General features: G+C 47.9%; 1 protein-coding gene across 1 annotated transcript; it reads left to right on the forward strand.

The window, feature by feature from the left end:
• The first annotated feature begins 2,135 nt into the window (after positions 1-2,135).
• Positions 2,136-26,044, forward strand: DBH (dopamine beta-hydroxylase). The gene is made up of 12 exons (XM_030535590.1): positions 2,136-2,477; positions 3,892-4,038; positions 6,787-7,044; positions 7,859-8,035; positions 8,525-8,627; positions 15,127-15,293; positions 17,171-17,314; positions 17,523-17,561; positions 19,159-19,218; positions 20,378-20,505; positions 21,315-21,474; positions 25,910-26,044. The coding sequence occupies exons 1-12, from the start codon at positions 2,136-2,138 to the stop codon at positions 26,042-26,044; spliced, it is 1,860 nt and encodes a 619-aa protein (XP_030391450.1).
• The last annotated feature ends 1,916 nt before the right edge of the window (positions 26,045-27,960 follow it).

The following is a 27,960-nucleotide window of genomic DNA, read 5'->3' on the forward strand; positions in this document are numbered from 1 at the left end:
CTTATTAATACTGTCACTTCAATTCTAATCATTCTTCTCGGCTTTCTTTGACTGCTATCAAGCTAGCAAGACTCCGCTGTGGTTTTTATCCCATCCACACTGGGAGGCTCTATGGCTTGTTACAACAGATGGGTTGTGCTCAGTTATCAAAAGAGAAAGACATTATCAGGGCCGGTGAGATACTCTCACACTGGGGGGGTCGACCCAAGATACACAACTTCAGCTACGCGAATCGTGCGGCTGAAGTCGGCGTATCCTAGGTCGATTTACCTGGCCGTGAGGACGGCGGTGAGTCGACCGCTGCCGCTCCCCCGTCGACTCTGCTTCCGCCTCTCGCCCTGGCTTGTGTGTGGGTACCACCCTCCTGCTCTCCAAAATACAGCATATTGGGGGACATGCTAGATCGCTGCGCAGCACTGGTACCCCCAGTATCTGTGCTTCACTGGAGGAAGCAAGGTGTTTGCCTGAGTAATGAACCTACAAGTCATCAAAGGGGATTGAACTCAGAAACCTCAGCAAGAAAAGCAAAAGCCTCTACCACTTGAGCTAAAGGAATCATTGCTTTATTACTTAATAACTTATCCTTGCTGGAACTGGCTGTCTAGAAACGTGTTATATTTTTCTCTCTCGCTCTCACACACACCTCTTATTTTCTCACCAAATTACCCAAACCAAATTTTCTCACCAAATTTAATTAAACCAGTTCAGCTTTGTGTGTAGAAGCTCCTAAACTGATTTAAAGCGGCTGTACAGTGGTTTAGTTCACCTCAGTAAACATATAGGCGTCAGCTTGTGCAATAGAAGAGTGTCTACACCAGGTTTTGCTCTGGTTCAACTAAATTGGGTTGAGCTGGGCTCCTCTCAGCCTGGCTGTTTTATGGGAAATGACTCTATTAAGTGGAGAAGGATTAAGAGGAAAATCAGTTTGGCAAGAGTTCGACTCAATCCCCAGCAGCAGAAGGTGTGCCTAGAGTCAGGCCATGCCTGTGCAGCAATTTGTGAAATTAACCATTCTCCAGGCATTGCTTTCTGCTCATCTTTCTGGTCAACTGAGAGAAATATTCCTTGATTCAACCCTTTAGAGACTATGCTTTCACAAGCAGCCCTCTCCCAGGAAAACAGGAGAGATTCATTAAGGGAGACACTAGGAAAGGTCCTGGGAACAAGTGGTGGGTTGGGCCGCACAACATGCACGGGCTGTCGTAAGCATTATTATTCTGTGATGGGGCTACATTTTGAGTGGTTCCATAGCTGAGCCTGAAAGACAGTTTTGTGTGCTGCATGCACATATCAAAACCGCATGGCATTTGTGCGGGAGCAGCCGGCAAGATGGCAGATTCGCAAGGTTCACACTCGCCGGCTATGGCTCATGGCAAGGATGGGTGTCCTCAGCCAGACAGGAAACACCCCAGCTGGATCCCAAAAGGATTCCACGTTGGCTTCCCCAGCTGGGGGGCAACCTCATTATATCCCCGTCCCTCATCCCCTCTACACACGGCTGAGCCCATCATGACTAGGATGTGGATCCTCAGAGATGGGAGGGAAGCAGTTTAAAGCAGGAGCAGTCGGGTGTCTTTGGGGCCTGCCTAGAGATATGGGAAAGCCAGCGAGATGAGAGAATGGATAGGAACCTTTGGAAGAAGCCATGGGGACTGTTTGAAGGTCTCACTTAAACCAATAGGAAGGGACAGCAGGATCAGGCCCTAACAGAGTTGTGGGAGGGGGCGAGGTGTTGTAGGGTGTTATCCCAGAGTCCTTTGCAGAGGGGTGCATGGCTGGCTGCAGCACTGGGCAAAAGGCAAGGCAGACAGGAGAGAGGATATCAGTGCGGGGCTCAGCGAGAGCAGCTCGAAGGTAAACAGCACTTTTCAACCACGTCAGATGATTTAAGAGAGAATAAAATCATCCCAGTCTGGTTCAATTCCCATTGATGATGTCCATGTACAATTAGAGCCAATTAGGGAGAGGCAGAGAATGACAAGTGTTTGGCCAGAAGGTGGGGGTGGGGGGATTAAAACAGCAATCAAATTTCCCACCCACCAAATGCAATTAAGGAGTATCACTTACCCTGCTTGCCCAGGAGGGCCAGCACATAAATGGCAAAAGCCGGGAGCGCGAGCATCTTTCTCCTCAGCATGCAGACCACCAGGAACAAGAGCTCCCCCTGCCCAAGTTTCAGGCTCCGGGAAGTGGCCTCCATGTACTTCACCATGATTATGGTTTTCCTGGTTATCCTGGTGGTGGCTCTGCAAGGCACAGCTCCCCGGGAGAATTATTTCCCTTACAAGGTGCCCCTGGATCCCCAGAGTTCGCTGGAGCTCTCGTGGAACGTTAGCTACCTGGAGCAGGTGGTGCATTTCCAGCTCTTGGTCAAGGAGCCGAAATTCGGGCTGCTCTTCGGGATGTCGGACAGGGGCGAGTTTGAGAACGCGGACCTGGCTGTGCTCTGGAGCGATGGGCACCGCTCCTATTTTGGGGTAAGCTGCTTGCACATTGCCAAGGTTCCAACCTTGGCTGCCTGTCCAGGAAATCCCGTCCTGGGGTAAGTTTTGCTCTGTAGTGGGAAAGGATTGAACTGTACCTAGATCTCAGTGGAGTCCAGGGGAGTGTGGGCTGAGTGAGACCTTCAGGTTTCGTCTGTACGTTTAGCTGTGGGTGGTTAACAGGTGCTTGGAGATTTATTCCAGAAGGATACAGGGCTCAGATACCACAGTGATGAGTGTGATATAGGATCTGAAACGGAATAGAATAGACTAGTTAGACTATCAGAGGAGCTCTCATTACTTGACCCCAGTGTCTTTGTTATATTTATTTCCAAAGTACTGTAACAGGCGGCTGTATATCAGTGGCTACACCATGCACACATGCATGATGCATCAACAATTTGGTTTGCTTGTGCGCTTCTGTCAATCACATTAAAAATTAACCATAACTCCAGTTAATGACATCGAGAAAGTGCAAAAGTGATCATCCAGAAGGTCTGCTCTGCCAGCCTCAATAAGCCCAATGCAAGTCAGATTTGAAGCTGTAGTGAAGCTCAGCAGGACTTTGGAAAATACAGTTTGATTGCCTGCTGCTAGCAGCGTAGCACTAAAAGAAATTAAACATGTAAATACATTTTGGGTGGACAAAAATGCCAAAATGCTAGACAGGCAGTTGGGGAGTTAATTTCTGATTTTGCTGTTTGATTTTGGTATTGCAAATTATGCCACCCATGTGTAATGCTCAGCACCTTACTCTTAGAGTTGTCCTGCTGCGTTCATGGCACGATTTGTAGAACAGGTTCTGACTGCAGATGATTAAGGTCTACGAATGTGAACAGCGATTTGCTGGGTCATTCCCATAGTCCTCCAAGGAAAGGTTGTGTCTGACCTTAAGTCACTAGCAGCTGGTCTACGATAAAAGTCTGAAAAAAAATGTTTCAGCACAGACAGGTGCAATATCTTCTTAAATCCCTGCAGGATTTTCCTACCTCTGTGCTGCTTGTCAGAAATCCAGCCCTTTGTTTAAAGGAACATGGATGTTGTTGACATACAAAGTTAGGTACTTTTCAAAAGTTACTAACATCAGCTGTGTTTAGTAAACACCACCCCCATACACCAAACGATGCATCTTGCCTCCCTACAAATCTTTCTGTGCCATACAAATTCTGAGTCAGATTTACTCCTCTTGTCACTCTGCTGTTCTACGTATTCCTGGTGAAATGACGCTGATCGAGATATTATTTATTGTATCGCAGCAGCAGCTAGAAGCCCTAGTCACGGACCAGGACCCCAGAGTGCCAGGCCCTGTACACACACAGAGCAAAAAGACTGTCCCACTAAGACTGAATAATGCTGGCAAAGCATCATGTCCTAACTGTTTATAAGGATTTTTCCCCCTCCTCTGCAGGATGCATGGAGTGATGAGAAAGGGCAGCTTCACATGGATTCCCAGCAGGACTACCAGCTTCTCAAAGCGCACAGAACCCCCGAGGGACTCTACCTGGTCTTCAAAAGAGCCTTCAGCACCTGTGATCCAAAGGACTACCTTATAGAGGTACTGCAGGGCCTAGCCATGGGCAGGGGCAAAGTGCCAGCTCGATATTTCTCCTGTTCACAGGATGGGCTGGACTCTGAGTGCTGTGCCATCCTGGTGGATAGTCTCACTGGGATCACTTATCACTGAGAGCTCAGGACTGAATTTGATAACAAATAGGTGAAATCATGGCTCTGTTGAAGTCAATAGAAAAAATCCCATTGGCTTCACTGGGGCCAGGATTTCACCCAGTGTGCGCTTTGGTGATGTTTAAATACCTGTGGTCTGGGAACCAGGTTAGAGCTCTGGGTCAAAAGTCAGCATGACTAGTGCTCTGGATTGAAAGCTAGAGCACCTGGGCTTCTAATCATGTTTACACTGGTGTAAATTAGGAGTAACTCCACTGAAATCAGTGAGTTATACTGGTGTGAAACAGGTGTGAGATCAGAATCAGGCCCCTGCCTGTGGCAGTGACTTGCTGTGTGACTGCAGACGTGTTGTCTCTCACCCCTCTCTGATTCATTTGTAAAACAGAGATGCTACTTAGCCCATGGGGGGTAGAAAGGGTTAGTTCATGGTGAGGAGGAGATCCTTGGATGAAAGACTTTTGCTTTGGCTCCAAGGAGCTAGGTATGTGCAAACTATTAGTGTTGGGCTTTGCATTTGTGCCCTTGTAGTGTGGAGATCCTTGCATTCTCCACTACTGTTCATGGGTTAATGGTCTAGACTTTCTCAGAAGACATTAGAGGCATGACAGTATGTCTCGAATCCAGAGTCTGACCATCATTAGGGAACACGGCAAAACCTTCCTCTGCGAAAAAGCCTTTCTACCAATGGCACTCACAATGCTGACACCTTTTCTACCCTTAATCCCCTACCACCTAGGGTGACCAGATGTCCCGACTTTATAGGGAGAGTCCCGATTTTTGGGTCTTTTCCTTATATTGGCTCCTATTACCCCCCACCTCCATCCTGATTTTTCACACTTGCTGTCTGATCGCCCTACTACCACCCCTCTGAACACGCAAGAAATTAAGAAAATCTTTCAAAAAAAATTCCCCCAAGCAAACCAATAACCTCACCCCAAGCAAAGATTGGAACCCAAAAAGGGGGAAAATGCCAGAGAGTTCATGAAGTCCAGTAGGGCCTTTGCACTGGGTACCGATGATATGGGGAAGATGCTCAGATACCCTGGTGACTAAGGGCAGTATAAAGATGATTAGATTAGACAGAGAGCTCTCTACCTTTTCACCCACAATTCAATGGTTTCCTCCCCTCCCCCACTAAAACCAGTAACTGAAAATCAATGGTTCATTGGTACGATGCCCAGTTTTTCATCTGTGCGGGTCTACTTCCCACATGCTATTTGTAGGAGAACATTAGACATCCATCCCTTTTAAAAGGAAGCGCTTTAAATAATGTTTACACAATCCAATACAACTCTTTATAAATCTCCATAATATATTGAGTTTATCCGGTTCCCACCATCCGCTCCCATTAACTATGTTAGCTCTATTTAAATACATCTTCTGCATCACTCCACATCACAATGTGGAGCCAGATTTTTTCAGAGTTGCAAAGAGGGTATTTCATGCTGAAGTACAGTCACAAAAATACTTTTCCAATGAAATTGTCTGGTTTTGGGTTCATTGAACTTCTGTGAAATGGCAGAATTTTGGGGGAAAATGTTGTACTCTGGATGTCTAGGAGGGACAGGTGTTGTGTCATCAAGAAGGAGTATGGTCCAGTAGACCAGTGGTTCTTAACCGGTGGTCCAGGGCCACCTAGGGAGGCTGCCAGCAGGTTTCCAGGAGGCTATCAAGCACGTCCAGCATTAGACTTGCTGGACTCAGGGCAGAAAGCTAAAGCCCCACCACATGGGACTGAAACCCCTCGGGCTGCAGCTGAAGCCTGAGCAATGTAGCTTCACGGGGGCCCGTGGTGTGGAGCCTTAACGCCAGCCCTGACTTTATATGCAGAAAATCAGTTCTTGGACACAAGTGAGCCATGGAGTTTTTATAGCATGTTGCCGGGATGGGGGCATGCTCCATGGTGAGAAATCTCCAGTCTCCCCAAATAGTGCAACCTTTTGAGGGAGAGAGTGTGTGTGTGAACTCATGTGAAAGGAATTTGTGAAAAATTTTGCATAGATGTGTGTGTGTGTAAGAAAATTGTTCATACTTATTCCCATCTCTGCCACTGATCCAAAGCCCACTGAAATCAACAGGAGTCTTTCCACTGGCTGCTAGTGTCTCTGGATCAGACCCGCTAACAGCAACTTTGTCTCTCTCTGTGTGTGCATATGTGCAAGTGGGTGAGAGAGAGAGAGAGAGAGAGAGAGAGAGAGAGAGAGAGAGAGAGAGAGAGACCCTTGTTTATGAAGAGAGAGCAGTATATTTCACTGTTAACATATATGTATTAATTATATCTAGAAATGAGCTGGAATTGCCATGAGCTGATATACTCTGAAGAAAGCAATTTAAACCATCTAACTTAGTAGAGAACTGCCTCATTAATCAAGGATTAATGCAGTGAAATAATATTCCCCTAAATCTGTAATGTCATTCTAAGCAGCACCCTGCACAACATGGCAGTGACACAGACACTAACTAACAGTGGGCTCTCAAATTTGCCATGCCTGGAGAAGTAGCATCACTCTGCCTGACTCACCCCGGCTCTCAGGGTATTAAAATCTACACAGGCAATTTCAAGCTCTTCTGTTCTGCAGGTGCCCCCTGCTATGCCGGAGTCCTTTGTCTCTCATTTCAGGATGGCACTGTGCATCTTATCTACGGGATCCTTGAGAAACCCGTCCATTCTCTCCAAGCCATCAACATCTCTGCCATCCACAAGGGGCTCCAGAGGGTGCAGCTACTGAAACCCAACATTAGTACCCCGGAACTGCCCAGGGACATGAAGACCATGGAGATCAGAGCACCTGACGTGATCATTCCCAGCCAGGAGACCACATACTGGTGTTATATGGTGGAGCTTCCGGACAGCTTCCCGAGACATCACATTGTCATGGTAAGGAGGAGAAAAGTTTTTCTGAAGGAGAACAGGGATGTTTTCCTTATAGCTAATCTGTTAAAGCTTAGGCAAGTTGTCTCCATTCCCTTAGCCTCTAGTGGAGGTGTTCCTCTGTTCTTTCATTCATTGGCAGTATCCTGGATAAACAGTGCTCCCTGTGCTCCAAAGCCAAACCTTGAGGTCCTCCTCTTTCTCAAGGCTGCACCTTCCAGAGGTATCAGCCACATGGCAGCTTCCCCATGGCTTGGTATCCCCACACCCACCTTCTTCCATGACCTCTCTCCTAATGGCAATGTCCCCTAGGGTTCCCCCTATTACTGGCTGCAGAATCCAAAGATCAAAGGCTTCTCAGCAGGGTGGCAGGAGGTGGGAACTGTGTGGACAGGAGCACTGCTCTTTTCTCCTGAATTGTTGCAACAGGAACTACAGCGATCGCTTGTCTGGAAAAGGAAAGTGTAAGATGTATTTTTAGTTTCTTGTCATATGATGTAGTGGTTGGAAACACATTCCACCTGGATACCGTTTTCTTCACTTCCAGTCTTCAACCATTGTATATCATTGCTGGACATTGTTGAACAGCTTCCACAGTCTGCACCAGAGGTGACTGCATTTCAGTGGTGGGTAAAGCCAGACATCTATATCCTCGGTATCTCCATCTAGACACACGTAGTTTGTAAAGCGTCGTGAAATATTGTATGTGGTTACTATATAGAAACAGAGATAGTATGGTGATAGGAACTTCAGATAATTGTAAGGTCATTATCACCCATTAGTAATACTTGTGCCTTCTTCTCGGATGCCCCTTTTCTAGTATGAGCCAGTGATCACGGCAGGCAATGAGGCTATAGTCCATCACATGGAAGTCTTCCAGTGTGCTGCAGAATTTGACAGCTTTCCACATTACAATGGGCCCTGTGACTCCAAGATGAAGCCGGACCGACTGAACTACTGCAGACACGTGCTTGCAGCGTGGGCCATGGGCGCTCAGGTGTGCAAATGAGAGCTGTGGCTGGTGCACCGATTCTCATGTTCATTTCAGCTGCTTTTCTTTTGTCTCACTTTCTTTCGTATCGGCGATGAATCAGAACCAAGCCCCGGGATCTGAACACCCCTGACATTTCATGGTGCTCAAAATCTGGATCTCAGTATTGGGGTTTGGGCTCATTCTTGTTTAATATCCCCGCCCCACCCCCCCAGACCTTGGGCATAGGCAGGATCCTTAACTGGTATCACTGAATGGCCAGAGCTATGCCAGTTTGTACCAGCTGAGGGTCCTTCCCATATGCATGCAGTATAAAAGAATACTCTTCCAGAGTGGCAGACACCTAGCCGTCCACACATTTGTTTGGGATGAGACACAGTTGTGGGCCAGAGAATGATCTCCCCCTTCCATACTTTCCTCTCTAGCTTTTTCTGCATGGCTGCATGGATCAGCTGCACACAACCCGCTCACATTCTCTCCTCCTCCTGCTTACAGGCCTTCTACTACCCAGAAGACGCAGGACTTGCTTTTGGCGGCCCAGGTTCCTCCAAATATTTACGGCTCGAGATTCACTACCACAACCCTCTGGTGTTTAAAGGTAAGCAAGCCTTCAGGGGCTTATGGAAACGGGGCCAGAGACTCATGTACATGCCAGTATCTTGAGCACTGCCTGATCCAAGGGGAGGAAAAAAAAATCTATAAAAACTCTTTATCTAATTCTCCCCAGGCACCAATACACAGAGGCCATGGAGCCAGAACACTCCCAGGCTGTCCTCCTGTTGGTAGGGCAGGCGGGATGGCATCCTGCCCTCCCAGGCTCATTCATCGGGAAAGGAACCCATGTTTCCCTAAAGGACTGGCTGTGTATACCTGCACACACACACACCCAGCTCAGGGAGAGGGGTGCCAGCCTGCAGCCAGACATCATTGCTTTAAGTAAAGGCAGCTGAGGCGTAGCAGGGGAACATGGTCAGGCAGGGGAACATGTCATGGAAAGCAGCTCCTACCCAGATCCCTGCAGAGCCTCCTCCCAGCAAAGCACCCTAGTGGGGCTGCCAGTGGGATGTAGGGAAAGCAAGCCCTCACTTTTACAACCTACTAGCTAGACTCTGCTGGGTTCTGCTTTCTCTGCTCATGTCAGTAGAGGGCCCTGTACTTTTAACCCAGCTGAGGCCAGGGAATACGGGAGACCTCATGCAAAAGGCCCTACCTGTGAGACTTCCAGCATTGTTCACAGACAGGAGAGGTTTGGTCTGGATCCCCATCTCCCCAGCCTTGTCTGGCTCGGCTTGTGCTCTCCCTCGTATGAGCCCCTACGTGCTGCAAACCTGCCACGCAGTCTGGCACCATGCAGCACGACTGGCAGGCTATGCACGGTTCAGGGCTACAGTAGCCAGCAGTGGGTACAAAGGGACCTTTCAGATCTGGACTGAGAAGCCTTGGCAGAGCGGTTGAACTTCTGCATTCACCATGCCTGGCTCAAAGCAAAGTTCTTAGTCCCCCAGATTGGAATGTTTCCATCTGCACCTTTATTCATAGTCTTTCCAAACAGAACGTGAAGCCAATAACACTGGGGGTTTCAGGCAGCTATTTGCCTAACCAAATACAAGAACATCAAGACAGAGACACACAGAAATTCTGCACAGAAGCAAGGTTGCAGAACCACCTCTTAAGTGTTAAGAGGTCATTTTGGAGTGGTGTCCCAGCTAGACTAGCCTCATTATAAACAGATATCCTGGCTTGGAATAGATAACGAGCATAAATGGTTAATACTGGGCACTTATCTTACCTTTCAGGTGAGGATCTAAAAATGCTCAGACAATTAATTCAGCCTCCCAATCCCCCTACAGGAGGCAGGTCAGCATTATTACCCCCAGTTCACAGATAGGGAAACTAAGGCACAGAGTGGTTAAATGACTTGCCCAAAATGTCACACACAGGGGCAGAAATAGACCCTAGGAGTAATGATTACTAGCCCCAGACAAGGCAACCTCAGAATTAGGCTACGCAGTCTTTGCCCCACATTTATAGGGCCCTCTGACCATGGTATTTGAGCTCTTTGCCTCTGTGAGGTAGGGCAGTGCTGTTACCCCCATTACACAGCTGGGGAACTGATGTGCAAAGCGGCTAAGGGACATACCCAGGGTCACACAGGAAACCCATGGCCAAGCAAGGACTTGAGCCCAGATCCCTCAAATCCTAGGCTAATGCTATAACCACTAGAGCATCCTTCCTGCCTGTGGGGAGTGAAAACATCTATCTTTCCCAGGTCCCCTTTCTTGTTCTCCCCATCACTGCTCTCAAACACTGGGGCTGAATTTCATTACCGAGGGAGATGTCTGGGTGGGAGTGGGATGGGGGAGACATTTTCCAAGCGAATAAATAGCATTTCTTGTTTGATACCTTTGACAGTCAACACATTTTGTTTTAAAAACTCTGCTAAGTTACCAAATTTCTCCATTTACATCAAATCAACTCACTTCATGAATATCCCAGAGTATTTTTAGGAGGCCAGAGCATATGTACGGCAGATCAATCATATCACATTCCGAGACTTGAGAAGCAACACGTCTATAAATACACAGCTCGCTCTTTTCATGATTTTAACCGCTTTTTCCTTTTAACCAATAACACCGCCCCATTTATTCTGATCTGTTTGATGAATCCAACCCAGAGACAGAGACTCATAAATAAGTATGAGCCCTCTCGGCCCTGGCTAACCTGCCTTTCCCTTTACAGCTCACACCTGAAAAACGTGCCAAGGGCTGGGTGTGGCTGGGGGGGACCTTGGTGCTAACTTTGTTTTCGCTGTTAGGAGATCCCAGAAGTCCTGTCGCCCATGCGCTTGGTCTAATCCCCGTTGACCATGTGCCACAAAGACAGTGGCATCTTCTCCATCCTCATCAGAACTGCTTCACCAACAGCCGCATTCTTCTCTGCCCTTCCAGTAGCAACGCAAACAGGGTGCATAATGCAGCTGATTCTACTTGAGTCATATAGTGGGGCTTTAACCCTAAACCTTCAGAGCTGAAAGCACGAGCTTCAACTACTTACGCTAGAGGTCTAAGTCCTTTAGCTGGAAGCAGTCATCAATGCCTACATCTCTTATGCAGCCCAGTCACCGGAAGGTGGGTTACACCAATATCACTCCCAGACGGGCTGGAGATTTGTCGCTCTTCTAGCCACATAGCTGCCAGCGTGGCTGCAATTTCTGCTTTTTATTCCCATTGTTGGAGAGAAAAAGTCTTCATTGGGGAAGGGCTCCGTGCTCCCATCCGGACAAACCCACCCCAGAAAGGCTCCCCAAGCAATCGTCTGTATTTTCAACCATCTCTCCAAAAGGACTGGACAAAGTCCCTTTCTATGCCTGTTGACCTTGCTGGCAAAAGAGCCAGCAGGACTGTGCCATGCTTAGTTTGTGTCCCTCCACCCTTTGGGGCGAAGGCCTGGTCTACACTTGAAACATTTGCTGGTATAGCAATGTCATAAGAACATAAGAACGGCCACTCTGGGTCAGACCAATGGTTCATTTAGCCCAGTATCCGACTGTGGCGAGTGCCAGGTGCCCCAGAGGGAATGAACAGAACAGGGAATCATCAAGTGATCCACCCCCTGTCGCCCATTCCCAGCTTCTGGCAAACAGAGGGTAGGGACACCATCCCTGCCCATCCTGGCTAATAGCCATTGATGGACCGATCCTCCATGAATTTATCTAGTTCTTTTTGAGCTTGGCCTTCACAACATCCTCTGGCAAAGAGTTCCACAGGTTGACTGCACGTTGTGTGAAGAAATACTTCCTTTCGTTTGTTTGTTTTAAACCTGCTGCCTATTAATTTCATTTGATGACCTCTAGTTCTGTATTATGTGAAGGAGTAAATAACACTTCCTTATATACTTTCTCCACATCAGTCATGATTTTATAGACCTCAATCATACCCCACTCCCCTTAGCCATCTCCTTTCCAAGATGAAAAGTCCCAGTCTTCTTAATGTCTACTTCTATGGAAGCTGTTCCACACCACTGATCATTTTTGGGAACCTTTTCCAATTCCAATAACGTCGCTCAGAGATGTGATTTTTTTTAATGACAAGCCTCTACTGGCAACCCACCTAGTGTAGATGCAGTTAAATCAACAACAAGTCCTTTCACTAGCATAGTTTTCTTTGTTTGGGGAATTGGTATAAACGATACTGGAAAAAGCCCTGTTTTCCGGTAGAAGCTGCATCCCCATGAGGAGAGTTTACTGGTAGAGCTCTACCTGCAAAGTTTTTCTGGTGTAGACAAGGGCTAGGCCTCAGCGTGGCATCTCATCACCGGTCACGTTCCCTGGCCTGAGGGGAGTGAAACACAATCACGATGCAAGGCTAACACACAGCATCACACAGTTACCGCTGGAGGGTTTTTCTGAGAGAAGCAGCAAACCCAACCCAGTGCAAATGTTATCCAAACCCTGTAGCCTCACAAGTGTCTTTCTGTTGGGCTCTGGTGAGATGGATTGGTGCACAAGAACTGCTGGCAATGCTCGGAGTCCCTTTCTGCTTTTCCCAGAGCTGAAACTCTTTCTTCACTCAGATCAGTTTGCAGAGGGTTAAGATAGGATCAGTAACTGGGGGACCATTGTGCAGTGACATTTCACTAAGAAAGTGCCAGGATCTTCTCTGTTAATTACAGCCTGGGGGCAGAAAACCATCAGCCAAGTAGAAGTTACTTCACAGTACACATTGCACACTTCACAGCCCTTAATCTCCATAATGTCTTCCACCACCCTAGCTCGGTACTAGAAAGTTAAAAAAACCACACACACCCAATCCCACTCTCTCTCTCTCTCCCACACACACACATATAGATGGGTGACTAGATGTCCCAATTTTATAGGGACAGTCCTGATTTTCGGGGCTATTTCTTATATAGGCACTTATTACCACCCCAGCCCCATCCCGATTTTTTTACAGTTGCTGTCTGGTCACCCTAACACACACCCTACCAATAACAACATAGCCTTGGTTTTTGTAACAGCCATCCAGTTAGAACAGATGCTATCTCCCAAATTCCCAAGGGCATTCTCCCAAGAATTCCCAGGCCTGTCCTTCTGGGCGCTTTATCGTTTGCTCACCCAAAAACCAGGGCATGCAGAACTGACTATGCCAACCAAAGCTCTTAGCATATCCAAACTGCACACAACTTTCCACCTGGGAGAGGCATGGAGAAGGAACGACAGATGCTAGTCACCTTGATTTATACATCATTAGAAGGTGCTCACATACCATGAGCCCAAGGACCTGAATGGAATAAAATGGAACAGCATCACATGCATGAAAGAAAAACTAGAGGGCCCCCAAATGCCCTATATTCAGTCCAGATTTACTGGGCATTTCCTGGGTTAATTCATGTCACTGCGAAGTGCTGGCTTACTCCCTTCTAATCTCACGAAGGATGGCTCTGCTCTCCCTTCAGGCTATGAATTTACCTGAAGGCACAGCAGTCATTTCATGAATTAATTGGTAACGGAACCAGGTTGTAATGAGTGAGATGCTTAGAGCTGGTGCATGTTTGGGGAGGAAGCCAGGAGACTTGGGAGATGATGGATTCAGATAGGTGCTGCATTGCAGTCCAGGGCGATATAGAGAACAAAACAAGAATCTGATGAAGTGGGTATTCACCCACGAAAGCTCATGCTCCAAAATGTCTGTTAGTCTATAAGGTGCCACAGGATTCTTTGCTGCTTTTACGGATCCAGACTAACATGGCTACCCCTCTGATACAGAACAAGAATCTCATCCTTTCAACAACTGGAGGTTTAAATCTCAGTCTAGGCTGGGTTCAGAATAGTTTGTTGGGGGCAGAAGAGATGCAGAAAGGTACAGAATAAAAAAGGCAGCATTTCTTGGAGGGGATTTGCAAGCAGGCTATTCACTGGCCTTGGTAACTGGGAGGAAGGTTCTCCCCACTCCACAAAGGAACACAGAAGCCTTCATTGCAATTTACTGGATGGCTGCCCATTCATAGATCCCAAGGCCAGAAGGTACCTTTGTGATCATCTAGCCTGATCGCCTGCATAGCTCAGACCAGAGAACTTCCCCCCAAATCATTCCTTGAGCAGATCTCATCATGCTGCAGGGGGGACATTCATGCCAGTCAGCACCGAGACTTGCTAGAAGAGCCTTTTTTGGAACCCAGGGGACACAACTGGGTTCTGTGCCAAATGTCTCTAATTCATAAAGGGCTCACCTATGAGCTTGGCTTTGGGACTGCACAGGGGAATGAGGGAAAGTAAGGAACCCCTCTTACTCCTCAGCATGAGATACTCCCACATTGGCGGTCCCTGCACGGGATTCTCCTGCGCACATGGGCAGGGATGGGGAGTGGGGGGAGCTTTGGCTCCTACCTTACCTGCTTCCTGCATGCAGGCCAGTGCAGCTTTTCCGGCTGGCACTGGGAAGCAAGCTGCTCAGAATAGGGCAATCACATCTTACATCTCCTATGGAGCTAGTGAGGAACCAGGCACTAGTTTGTGTCTCAGTCACAGGCTGGCTCCTGCCCTGCTCTTCGGGTAGTGAAGCTACATGCCCGTCCTTACTTGGGCTGGATTGTCGGGCTATAGTTCAGCCCAAAACTGTGACAAAAGTTCTGCAACTTTAGCATGGAGAGTCCTAGTTCAGAACCAGGGCGTGGCGGCAACAGGCAGAGGAGAGACAGACTTCCCACTCCTAGGTCTGAACTGAGTTCTGGGTCCCTCCAAAATCTGCCTCCTAAACATACTCCCACTTGCTGTGGATTTGCATGGACTTCTCAAGACGTTCCCATTTATTCTGCCGGTCCCTGGGCTGGTGACCTTTCCAGATAACCAGGCATGTATTTGGAGACTGTTTAGTCCAGTCTCTTGCTGCAGGTACAACTGCCTGTGCAGAGAGCGGAGTATAACAAGATCAGTACAAGGAATGAATGCAGTCAGCCAGGAACTGGAAGAACTGAGCTGCTTCCCTGATGCTTAGTGAGCTGAAGTTTAATTTTCCATGTCTGACATTTCCCCACGTGCGACTCTCACTCCCACTGCGATTTGCAACGCAATGTCACATCGTGTCCTCTTGCCTTGCCAGGTCGCCAGGATTCCTCGGGGATTCGCCTCTATTACACAGCCACGCTGAGACGTTATGATGCTGGCATTATGGAGCTGGGCCTGGTCTACACGCCGGTGATGGCTATCCCACCTGGGGAAGCCGGTTTCCTCCTGAACGGGTACTGCACAGATAAATGCACCCAAGTGGTGAGTACGCTAGGGCCTGGCAGAGGTCCACACCAGCTCTTCCAACTCAGCGGCAAGAGGAATGTCTGTGCCAAGAGAGGGCCAAGTGCTTGAGTTTACTTGGATGAGATGACTGAGCTTTAGAGAGGAACTGGCCAGGAAGTAGTTTCTCCTCCTTAGCGTCTGTGCAATGTGCCCCAGGTGGCCAGGATTCATCACTGAACTTGGTCCGCTAGTCGGATCATTCGTTTCCCCAGCTCAGGCCAGGTATTGATGGAGTAAGTGGCTATTGCCCAGGTCATGCACTGCTGTGCAGTTCTTGGAAGAAAGCGAACCAGGAATGCAAGAAAAGTTGCAGCACCTCACTGTTTTTTATGCTGCAGTGAGGAGTCCCCCACCTCCAACAATAGCATTTTAAAGTGGCTCTGCACCGTAGAGGAATGTATCTGTCCCACCCTACTGTTAATCTCCCATTCAGATAGAGGGACACGGTGAGGTTGAAGTGATTTGCCCAACGCCACAGAGTCGATGGCAGAACAGGGACTGGAACTCAGGCCTTCCAGGATCCCAGACCCATGCTTAGACTGTAATGTTTTTAATATAAAAATGATGCTAGTTGTAGGGGTAGCAAAAAATACCCACGGGGCTCTAAACATCCATGCATCTTATTTAATCTATAATTGGCAGGAGACTGACAAGCAGTAACATGACGGGGGAAGGGGTCCTTGTGCCCGTAGCTGAGGAATGGGTAGGTTGATATCAAAGCTCCCATGGCAATAGGGTGTACCACAGGTGTCCTTGCACAGCATCCCCCTTGTGGTAAAGCACCTGTGTGTATGAGGTATTGCTGACCCCACTTCCTTACAGTCACTGAGCTATCAACATCCAGTTCATTGCTTGATAAGATGCTTGTGAGTACAACAGAAACCCCACATTCCAGCCTGTTCTACTGTGAGCACTATGGAGTTCCATTACAAAAAATGCTGTTTGAAACAAAGAGCAAGGAGCGTTCTCCAGATGTTCAGAAAATGCCGACAGCCCATTTGAAGTCAATTCTTCTTGACGGCCATCTGCTCAATCTCCCTGGTCTAAGAACCATTCCCTATCTCAGAAAACTTATTACTGGAGTTTCAACTCTTAAAAGGTGTAATTTTTCCCTAAGACAACACAAGCTACTTCCATTTTCAAGCCAAATGAATACCGCACACTGGGTAGATGGGCACCGTGCAATTATATAAATCCCTTGCCCAATTTATCTATCCATTGGGGTTTATGTTTCTCCCATTTAAAGGGCCATCACCAAATTTAATTTAATATTTAGTGACAGTGGCACCTGTGATGTGCTACATTTCAGGAGGGGCAGGTCCCTGCCCACAAGAGATCATCATCAAAGACCTGCCATAGAGGTAAGCAGAAGTTAGGGAGGGAAAACAACAAACAAGGGATTTTTAATTTGAACGTGACGGGGAATATGGTCTGGATTTGGAATCTCTCTCTTGCATGTTTTCTCAATTTCCACTGTGACATCAAGGAGGTTTTAAACAATATTTTTAGAGGCCCTACCCAAAAACAATCGTTGGTGCTGTGCACTAACAAACATAAGGAAGTTCATAGTGCCCAGCCAGGGTAGCTTCTGCCACATTAGAAAGTGGTGGGTGGTAAATCCGGGCTGGACAGACTGAATGGCTAAAAGAACATTTATTTTCAAGCTTCTAAGAGATTATAAAAACAAAACTCCATTTAATATTACTTGACACTGTCCCTTTAACTGCCTGCCACGTTCCTCCAGAGTATGGATGAGAGCTCTTTGGGAGAGGGAGTGGTATTAGTTGATTTAATCATTTGTCATTATTTTGGCCCATACAAGCATGGATAGTCTCATGGGATTGTTTTTCCAGGCTCTGCCCCCGGCTGGGATCCACATCTTTGCCTCCCAGCTGCACACTCACCTGACAGGAAGAAAGGTGGTGACGATTTTGTCCCGAGAAGGGAGAGAAAGGCAAGTTGTGAATGCGGACAGTCACTACAGCCCTCACTTCCAGGTACGCTCCTTTCCCCATTGCCCGCAGCATCAGACCATCATGAAAACAACCCTGGCCTCATTCAATGGGCGGTCTGATCTCCTGCACACTCGAGTGCAAATTGGAGTCAGTGCTGCTCCTATCTAGGCTCATCAGCGCTGAACAGGGAAGGTAGCAAAGTGGGAACTGGTTGCATCTAACTCCAGCATTGTTGTTTTTCTTCTTTTAGGAGATCCGCATGCTAAAGAAAGTGGTTTCTGTCTTCCCGGTGAGTGTCCGCAGAAGGAACTACAGCAACTCCAAGTATAGGAGATGCTTTGCTCCAACAGTAGGACCTGGGGGAGGTTCTTTGACCTGTGTCATATGGGCAATCAGCCTACAGGATCATAATGGTCTCTTCTGGCCTTTAAAATCGGATTCCCTGACATTATTTTATCCTATCTGCTATGATAATAAATGAAGCCGATAACCCTTAGACAGACAGACTTTCTCACAGAATTCAGTTCCAGGGCTGCCCAGAGGATTCAGGGGGCCTGGGGTCTTCGGCGGCGGGAGTCCATCTGCTCTGGGTCTTTAGGGCACTTTGTCGGCAGTTCCCAGAGCGAGTGAAGGACCCTACGCTGAACTGCTGCCAAAGACCTGGAGCGGAAGGAGCCCCCGCAGCTGAATTGCCGCCAAAGAGCTGGAGTGGAAGGACCCCCCCGCCACTGACCTGCTGCCAAAGAGCCGGAGTGGAAGGACCCCCGCTGCCACTGAATTGCCGCCAAAGACTCGGGGTGGAAGGAACCCCCACTGCTGAATTGCTGCCGAAGACCTGGAGTGGAAGAAACTCTGGGTCTTCAGCAGCAGGTCCTTCACTAGATCTGGGTGTGTTCAGTGGCACTGAAGGACCTGCTGCCGAAAACTCTCATTGGGGCCCCTGCGGAGTCTGGGGCACATTACCCCACTTGCCCCCCACTCTGGGTGGCCCTGCTCAGTTCCTTAGCATCTAAGTACTTGCTAGGTAAACCAGCTCTGCATGGTGAGGTTCGATGTTGGCTGCATGGGCAATGTTCACTTTGCATGTGCCATAGGTGCTTGGTTAGAGGTAGCCATGGAGCGGATGGTGTTGAATTAGCCCATCTCCCTCAGTGACCCTGCAGTCGTTACTGCTCACAAGTCTCCACCCCTGGAAGACTCCCCTCCTCCAGCTACGAGCCAGCCTCCGCACGGAGTGCTCCAGCCCCGGCAGGAGCTTACCATACAAATGTAACAGGAAAGAAATAGTCAGTGTGATTACTAAATATAAACAATCGGAACCCATTTGTCCAACAGCTATTCCAGGGATCTCGCAATCACATTATTAGCAGCAGCAGGAATAGACAAAGTTGGGCAGAACACACATTTGTGACAGAAACATTCAAAAATGCCCCTGCAAAATTTCATGTCTGTAGAAATGTTCTGACCAGCTTCATTAATAACTCCAGAGAAGTTAACCCAGGTGCCTTTCTGGCTGTACACCAGGGAAGTCAATGGGAGTTAGGTAACTAACCTGCTTAGGCACTTCTGTCAATGCCACTAGCTGCAGGTTTACGTGCTTAAAACCCCTTCAGAATCTGGCTCCGAGTTCCTTAGAAAGTAGAGAAGTGGAGGAAGATCTCACAGGGCAATGGCTTGAACCCATCCCTTGAGTGACTGTGTGTTCATCACAGTTACTAACACTCAGGCCGGCATGTTGAAGGGAAGCAGGTTGCCTGACATGTCATCTAAGCTGTTGCGGGGGTGCAGTCTGAGATAGGTCTCCCATGGCACCATTCAGGGCTCTACACATATAAGAAATAAGGTGTCAGATGTAATGCTGTAGCAATATGTGCTTAAACACACAGGGCGATGTTCTCATAACAACCTGCACGTACAACACAGAGGACAGGAACCAAGCAACTGTGGTAAGTGTGTGTGCACATGCAAGCACATGCATGTTTGTGTGTGTACGAGACAGAGAGACACAAGTGGAAGGTGCAATTGACAACAGTGCACACTGAAACTCTGGGTCAATGGGATTAGTTGAGTGCTGCAGGTTAGACACACGCTTAAATACCTTGCTGAATCAAGGGGTTCCCCAAGGAACAGTGGTTGAGGAATGGGTGTGTTAGCTGTTCACTCCTTGCGCTCAGCCTCCTTAGGTGATAAGTGAAAAGGAATGTGGGTCATTCTAATTCCCATTACAAGCTACTATCTCAGTTCTGATTGTTATTAAAGAAGGTCACATTGGCTTCTAATATATGCAGCAAGAGAGAGAATGTCAGATACGCAAGCTAAGGGGACAGAGCTAAATATTGCTGAGGGATTGCAGGAAGTCTACATATTATACAACACACAATCTAGCACACTTATCAGCCCCTGCTAAAGAGGGGTGAAGATCCAGATGAACAGAGGGTTCTACAGATTAGAACGCTTTGTGTGTGGGTGTGTTGACCTTTGGTTTAGAGGTTTGCATCTCTGGGTAAAATCACAACAGTTTAGTGCAGTTAATATTGATCAGGTTTTTACGGCATCTATACATACATCAGGATTGAGTGGGAAGCTGTTTGCCCATCCCCTGAGAATATTTGATATTTTGAAAAATTCTCCAGTCCCAAATCGGGAGGGGAAAAATCAAAATCTGAAATTTTCATTTTTATTTTGCCCTACATTTTTTGCCCTTTTAAAAAATATAAATTAAGTTAAGTTTCTAAATGAAAAGTCACTTCAGACTGAAGAACCAAAACTTTTTGTTTCAGAAATGTTGAAATGGGACATTTTGACAATTTCAAAACCTTTGCCTTCCCCGACATTTTTCGAGTTGGGAAATTTGTGGATACCCACCCTTTCCTGTGAACAGGTTTAGTTTTACCAAATTGGCATTTTTCAGTGAAAAAATGTTTCCTGGAAAATTTTCCCACCACCTTGGTCGCTGAGATTTCCTGTTTGAAACCCAGCAACGATCGCAGCAGCGTTCTGGAGCGGATATTGCACACGATACAGGAACAAACAGCAGCTGCTTATTTTTGACCAGGGAGGGTGCATTGAAATCTGCCCCCAAGCTTGCTTCCCTTCTTCTTGCAGGGCGGGTTTAGTATCACGGATGAGATGTGTGTTAACTACGTGCACTACTACCCCCAGACGCCTCTGGAGCTATGCAAGAGTGCAGTGGATTCTGGCTACCTGCAAAGATACTTTAATCTTGTGAACAGGTACGGACGGAGTTCCCACATGGCTCGGGCTGGGCCTGAGAATGCTGTGAGTGGATGATGATTAACAACAAGCCATTTGCTAGTAAAACTAAAAATAGGCAATGTAGTGGTTTAAAACATCTGTTATGCAGTAGCAGTGCTGGGTGCATGCAGGCTAGGAGGAGCTGAGGAATGATTCATACTTGCATGCTTTAGCAAAAGCCCCAAACTGGTTGTTTTAGATTCGGAGAGAGATCAGTGGGAAGGGGACATCTTTTTGGTGAGGGGCTTCTTGCAAGACACAGTGCCTGGGGGAAATGTGGGAGCCATTATTGTTTGCAAAAGTGGTCTTGAACCCTTCACTTTCCCATGGTCAATTTACCAGGGGAACACTATAGAGTACGCATGGCAGCACAGGGTAAAACCCCAATAAAGTTATAGGGGCTCACAAGTCGGGCTGATCATAATGGTCCCTTATAATCTATGAATCGATAGATAGCTGGAGGTCACTTTAATTACTTCTGGCCACACATCCAGGTGCTTAGACAGCCCTCATCGCATAGGATCTGAGTTCTGATAATGGGCCCAATATACACAAATCAAGACAGTCCCTGCTCCAAAGATCCTGTAATAGGAGACTGCGATTGTATAAGGTACTGAGTGTGTCCTGCGCTGTGCTGAGCAGTCACCGTTTTCAGTGAGTTAAGGATACTCAGCACCTTTCAGGATCAGGCCCTAGTCAAGGAAGAATTAGTCCCATCCTGCATGGAAGAGGAATCAGTCCAGCTCTGCTCTGCTGCCCTGTCTAACTGATATTTCTCCCACATTAGGTTTAACGATGAGGAGATCTGCATGTGCCCACAGGCCTCCGTCACACAGCAGTTTTCTTCCGTCCCTTGGAATGCGTTCAACAGAGACGTTCTGAAATCTCTTTATGACTTTGCGCCAATCTCTATGCACTGCAATAAATCCTCAGCGGTTCGTTTCCCGGTACGTATGGGTCCCTCCAGACCAGCCATCTGAGAGTATAACTGGACTGTGACCAATGCTGAAACAGGCCCTTGGGACTCAGCAGGGCTGCTTCCTGTGTGCATGCAGAGTTGGAGGTGCTGAGGCTGGTGATAACAAAAAGTTTGGTGCCGCCTGCCTAGCATTGCAGAGTGGCAGCACAGCTAAGGGGGTGGGAGATGGATTTCATTTTCTCTCAGGCCTCATCAGATTCCTTACTGAGGCCCGATCCGTGACGCACGTGTAAAGCTATTGAAGACAGGGGGCTTTCCACAGATTCACTGTTTGGCCTATAGAACCTTATTTACTGGTGTTGATCCATGAGATGGAAAGAACTCAGCTTGATTGCAGGGCTGAAGTGAGTTTGGCACCTATGCACTTTTGAAAATCCCAAGAGGAACTTATCTGCACCTTTAGGCACTTAAAGAGCTTTAAAAATTGGGCCCTAGAAGTTGCTGTGTTAGAATTTAGAATGCTACAGTGACGGGTGCAGTATAAACACATAGTTATCAGATAAATTAAATTAGATGAGTCTTATTTGCATAAGTCCGTTTCTAGAGTTACTTCGCAGAAGCCACCTCTAAAATAGAAATCTCTCCAGAAACAAGGGAAAATAAAGGGCTATTTTCAGAATTTTGGAAAATTATATTGGCTGTCAATAGAACTAACCCACTGAACACAAAGTCAGTGAGATCATAGGTCAGGAGGCAGTGTGGCCTAGGGAGTAGCATGCTGCATTGCACCGGGACTCAGGAGACCTAGGTTCCAGTCGTAGCTCTGACTTTGGGCAATCACTTCCCTGCTCTGTGCCTCAGTTTCCCCACCTGTGACATGATCATGAACTTTTGAGCTCTTTGAATGAAAAACAGCATATTAAAGGGATGATGGTGCAGATTGAGCACGATTTTCGGTCCCTTATCACTGTCACTTCGGGTCAGGACAATAGAAGTGTTGATAACATCTGAAATTATTTTTTGAGCAGGTATAATCCAAAGCAATGGGGAGAAACAGAAAACAGATTTAAAAGGAGGAGCTTCAACTCCCAATGAGATTGTTTTAACAAAGTCTCCATTTGAGGTGGCAGAGCCTGTTAAACTCACTGGGCCAAATTCTGCTCTGAGAATGAAATTCGCCCCTGTGCAGAGCACCAGGACAAAGACAAGTTATGTCCCAGTTAAACCCTAATTTGAGGATTTAAGGGGCGCACAGACGTTGTGCGAGCTGTCCATATGGGGTGATTTTCTTGCTTACTTTCATTGAAGCCAGTGGATTTAATGGGGTTATATGAGGGCAACTGAGAAGAGAATTTGAAATGAGTGCAGAGCTGGCGCTAACACAAAGCAGGCGATCTGGACTCTAAAAGTAAATAAGAAAAGAGAAAGACCCAGAACTTGCCCTTCCTCTGTTTTTTTAACTGAGTGGGATTTTAAGACACCTCATTTATTCCACAGAATTCCTGTCAAGAGAACATTAGCTTTTAATTAGCTGCTTGTCTTTCTGCAGTTCAGTGAGTCCAAGCCAGCCTTGATTTTCTGGAAGAACTTTTAATTATTTAGTAAAATTAAAATTCCTCTCCTGCACAGAAGGTAGCTGAAGATAACATCTGTGTGTTGCAGTAGCGAAGGAGAGGGCACTTTCCTCTGACATCTGCTTCGATAAGCACTTGTAGAGTATTTATGTAGATTTATAAACACACACACATACAAGAACAACTATTCTTATGGCCTAGACATCCTTGGTGTAGCTTAAAACACAACAAATAGCAGAGGATGTTACATACCTCAAAGTTTTAGGTAAGCTAGAGCTGTGCAAAATTTTTTGCACAAAACACTTTTTCGCCCCAAAACACGTATTCACTTCAACAGACCCACGTCATGGATTGGTGCTGAAATCACCGCATTCTGTCAACCTAAAGAAAAAAAATATCGAAACCCCTGTTGTTTCCACGTTTTCTAAACAAAACATTTTGATTCAGAATGACTTGTGTCGAATTCTAAACCCATTTTATTTTTTAAAAAGGGTAAAAACCTCAAAAATGAGATGAAACATTTTGTTTGGGGTCGAACAAAACAGTTTCTTTGACCGGAGGTTAATTTTTATGTACCTTTTTGTTTAGCCGAACAATGATGATTTCAGGTGGACCCGAAATGGATTTTTCATTGGTTTTTTGGTGTGGCCACTGACCCAGAAAAACTCGGTTATTCGCACAACTCTAATAGTGGCAGAACTGAGCAGGGGCCCAGAACTGGAAGCACAGATGCTGCTGCAGGGCAGGAGGTACCATCTCAGATCTCTGCAGGGTCCTAGCCGGGAATAGCAGGGTTGCTGCAGGGTAGGAGATATATTCACGGCTCCGTGCTGGATCCTAGCTGGAAATAGCAGCGTTGCACCTCAGGAGTGAGGTGCGATGGCAGAGCTGGGTGTTGGGACGCGTACATGGTGCCTTTTCACACAATGACTAGCCAGTGCCATCACAGCCCCCCACTGTTGTGGGTGCCAAAGTCACACAACACTTGACACTGTGGGGGATGCAGGGCTATCATTTCAGGAAAAGCCCATTTTTCTGCTTTCCTGTTGGTTTGCCATTCCAGTGCAGGTCGCCCACCCCTGGCTATTTAAAGCCTCCAGAGGAGACAGATCTCAGTTCCTCTTCTATTTCAGGCTAGTGTTCTCCTTCTGCTCCTAGGCAGCCTGAATAATCACAGCCATTAGGGACAAATGATGGGCCAGCCTGGTCATTAACGTCACGGACTTATCCAAAGCAGGATGTGCAGCCCCAGCGTAGGACAATCATCTCTCCCACTCCTTAACCCTAAACTGAACTCACCTCCTCTGGGACCAGGGACTGAATCCACGTCCCAAAGCTCCATCCACTGTGATGGGTTGAGATATGACTGAGGAGACCACAACACTGGATCCACCACACCTCGCTTTGGATTTAAGTTAGGCTCCTATTGGGGGAGGGGTCACAGAGCTACTGGAACTGTACAATGCTCCTATGTTCTTATACGGCTTTAACACGGTGCAGATTTATAGGAGAGCTAAAGTGACAATGCGATGGCATGGCCTGGAAAGGCCCCAGTGCACACTCAGTTGCACTCCTAACACCTGATGTTAAACAATGATAATGATCTAGCCTCCTCTTTGAAACTGTAACCCATGGAGACTGTACTTAGCCTGCCCTCCGCGTGGCTGATTAGCGGAAACAGGCCGCGCTCTCAGTGCTCAGGAGCAGACTTCCCCAGTCTGGACATGTTCAGATCTACAGTTTGTGTTGGGCCTCGCTGGGTGAGACAAGCTGTCAGACATGGTTTTACCAAACATCGGGGACATTCATGGCAGAGTACGCCTTTGCATACACAGCAAGATCCAGCCCTCTGTTCCTTAGCAATCTGAGTGGGAATCTTTCTCTCCGTCTCATGTCAGGCATGCACCTGCCTAACGACTCTTGCCCTCAGGTTATGATGGCATTTATCCCTCAGGAGCCAATGGAATTACACCATTGGGCAGCAGCTTAAAGCAGAAGCCAGCCTACAGAGTTCATTTTTTGTTCGTTACCATGCAGGCATCAAAATGACCAACCCTCATTATCTCCGTCTTTACAGCGGACTGAATGCAATTTGCAGTCGCACATGGTTTATACCTTCTTTTCACTCGTTAAGCTCTCTAGCTAGTTCGGCTGCACATTAGGGAATGTGTGGAAAGAACAAGGTCTCAAGGATCAATGGCTGTAACGCAGTAGCTGCCTGTGCGTGCAGAGAGCGGGTGGAACCAGGTGACCGTCATTGTCAGGGGGCAATTCCTCACAAATCGAGCTGCATTATACAACTGCCCAGGGGGAGCTCGGGAGTCAAATGCTATGGAATCAAGAGCAGCAGGAAATCCAGCTCAGCTGGTGTCCTGCCTTACCTACCTCATGGCGCTTCTCCTCCCTAAAGAAATAGGGTCCAGCTTGGAGGATGTTCTCATCCCACCCTCTGACCACGAGGCACTGCATTCGAGTTACAAAGGAGAGCAAAATGCTTTAAAAAAAAAATCACAGGCAGATTCTCAGCTGATGTAAAACCACGTAGCTCCTCTAACATAACAGAGAGAGGCTGATGGACGCTCGTTGAGGACCTGGGCCAAGGGTGTGCAACAGGGTGCTCCAGTGTGCTGCGCCTGAATGGGAAAAATACGAGACCCCCCTTTAAAAAAAAAAGAGAGAGAAATAAATCATCATCTTAACTTCACCCCTCCTCCCCCGGACTTTGGAACAGGTTGGTTCTTGATCCAGACCCATCTCTAACCTCCACCCCTATGTGTTCTGATTACTTATTTGTATTATCACAGTGTCTGGAACCATGCCAGGTGCGGTACAAACACAGAACAAAAAGACCCCAAGAGCTCACCAGCTAATATCTAACTCTCTCTGCAGGGCGAATGGGAGAAGCAGCCTCTGCCAAGGATCACCAGGGTGCTGCTGGAATCAGCCCCAAGCTGTCAGCCCGCCCTAAGGCCTCCTCCTGCATCCCCTGCTGTCGTCAACCTAGGCAGGGTAAAGGCAGAATGAATGCCCGGCAGCCTGCCTCCCTCGATGCAATGCCTCGATACTCGTTGTCGCCGGGATGGGACGCTCCTCGGCACACAGGGTGGTTTGGGATTTGGTCCAGCTTTTGTATTGCTGCCCCGGATGCGGTGGGCACATGTCAGACTGGCTCCCCTTCCAGTTGTATGGTCCATCACACAGAGAAAAGCCCTTACTCAAGGCAGCCTGGGCTCCGCTCATGAGCTACTGTCACACTCCTGGGATGGCAGCGAGTGGGTGGGACCCAAAGAACACCTCTCCCCACTCATGAGGGCCCAGCTCCTGTGGATTGTCCCTGAATCTCTGGGATGGCTGGGAGGATGCACCACCTGCATAGAAGCCAAACAGACAAGAGGTTCTCCTACAGTGCCACCAGAGCTGAGGGATTTGCAGGTTACACTGCTGGCTGCTGTTTCATCGAGACCCTGGGCTGCCACTGGGAAGAACTGGTGTATTATATACACCAAAGGGTCAGGACGCCCAGTTACCAGGTGCTGTCCAGTGGGCAGAGGGTGGGAGCGGGAAAACGTGACTTGCCATGGGACCCCCACCTCTCTGCCTCAGTGTCCCCAAACACAAATAATCTATACGCAACACCTGCCTGGAAGGGGGCTCATTAGTGCTAATTCGTTAAAGTTCAGCGTGTACTCTGAAGATGACAAGTGCTATTATTAGTGGATTATTAGCAGCAATGCCAGCGCTGAGTAACGCAGGCTGCCGCCCCCGCAATAATAATGCTCAGGATTTCCATTGTGCTTTGCAGACAGTCACTTGCTTCCCCTCTGCCATGCTCCTACAGGCCAGTGCTAGGTTATCGGTAGGGCAACAGAGGCCCAGAGGGCGAGCTGCACTAGCCAGGGTCAGGCAGAGCCTCAGCAGAATCAGAAGGCAACTGCTCCTGGCTCCTAGCCATGCACTCCCCCTTCCCCTTAGACTGGTTAATGACAAGCCCTCTTTTTACCAGAAGCTGGTGGCGTGGGCGCCACAGGCTGAGAGATGCTGACATGTCACTGACAGCTCCGCTTGACATTTGCAGGGCAGACCTGGGAATGTCTAATAGCCAGGCACAGCGCTGACTGCTGCGGCTCCTCCCCGCCCCACTCAGAGGGGCTCATTCATATTGAGGGGATCAGATGCCAAGGGACAGGAATAAGTGATGCTCTCAAGCGAGGAGATACAGGAGAGGGGGCCTCTCTCTGTCTCTGGCCAGACAAATCACTTAGCAAGAGAAACGAATGTTAAATAGAGAAATGAACATTGGCACACGCAGCTAAGCCAACAGCAGGACCCAAGGGAATGGGCCAGAACTCTGGCTGGGGTCAATCAGCATCAGTGGAATTTACGCCAGCTGGGGTTCTGGCTCAATGCATGCAAATAACCTGAGGGGTCTGGATCCTGCCCACATCCCCACATTGTCTCTGAAGCTGTAGGAGCCGGAAGGAGAAATCCCCAGAGAAACAGAAAGAGGCCCGGGGTAGTGAAGAGGTGACTAACTTCTCCCCAGCCACAGCAGTCACGTCAGCACAGCCCACACATTTGTAAGGCCTGGTCTACACCTAACAATCAGCTCGATCTAGAGACATGGCTCAAGGCTGTGAAAAATTCCATGCCCTGCGCGATGTAGTTAGGTCCACCTGGCCCCCACTGTAGAAACAGCTCACTCGATGGAAGGATTCTTCCGCTGACCTCCCCTTGGAGAGGCAGATTAACTCCATCGATGTAGGAAGCCTCCACACTATGGTGCTATAGGTGCAGAGCCCTAGTGCCGGAGCCATGCCGTTGGAGCGTAGACACGGCCTAACAGAAGTCCAGGCCAGGCTGATCACACAGAAAGGATGCACCAGGCCAAATTCAGATCCAATGTGGCAGAAGCAATGTTCATGGATGCGTCTGGGCCAACT

The sequence above is a fragment of the Gopherus evgoodei genome, chromosome 16 (genome assembly GCF_007399415.2).
Source record: "Gopherus evgoodei ecotype Sinaloan lineage chromosome 16, rGopEvg1_v1.p, whole genome shotgun sequence".
Classification (NCBI taxonomy): domain Eukaryota; kingdom Metazoa; phylum Chordata; order Testudines; family Testudinidae; genus Gopherus; species Gopherus evgoodei.

Excerpts from the sequence above, each read along its gene's own strand:
- DBH (XM_030535590.1), top strand. The coding sequence starts at position 2,136 with ATGCAGACCACCAGGAACAAGAGCTCCCCCTGCCCAAGTTTCAGGCTC. Across the intron at positions 7,045-7,858 it reads CGAGACATCACATTGTCATG|TATGAGCCAGTGATCACGGC; the intron begins GTAAGGAGGAGA and ends CCCCTTTTCTAG. Across the intron at positions 17,315-17,522 it reads ACTACAGCCCTCACTTCCAG|GAGATCCGCATGCTAAAGAA; the intron begins GTACGCTCCTTT and ends TTCTTCTTTTAG.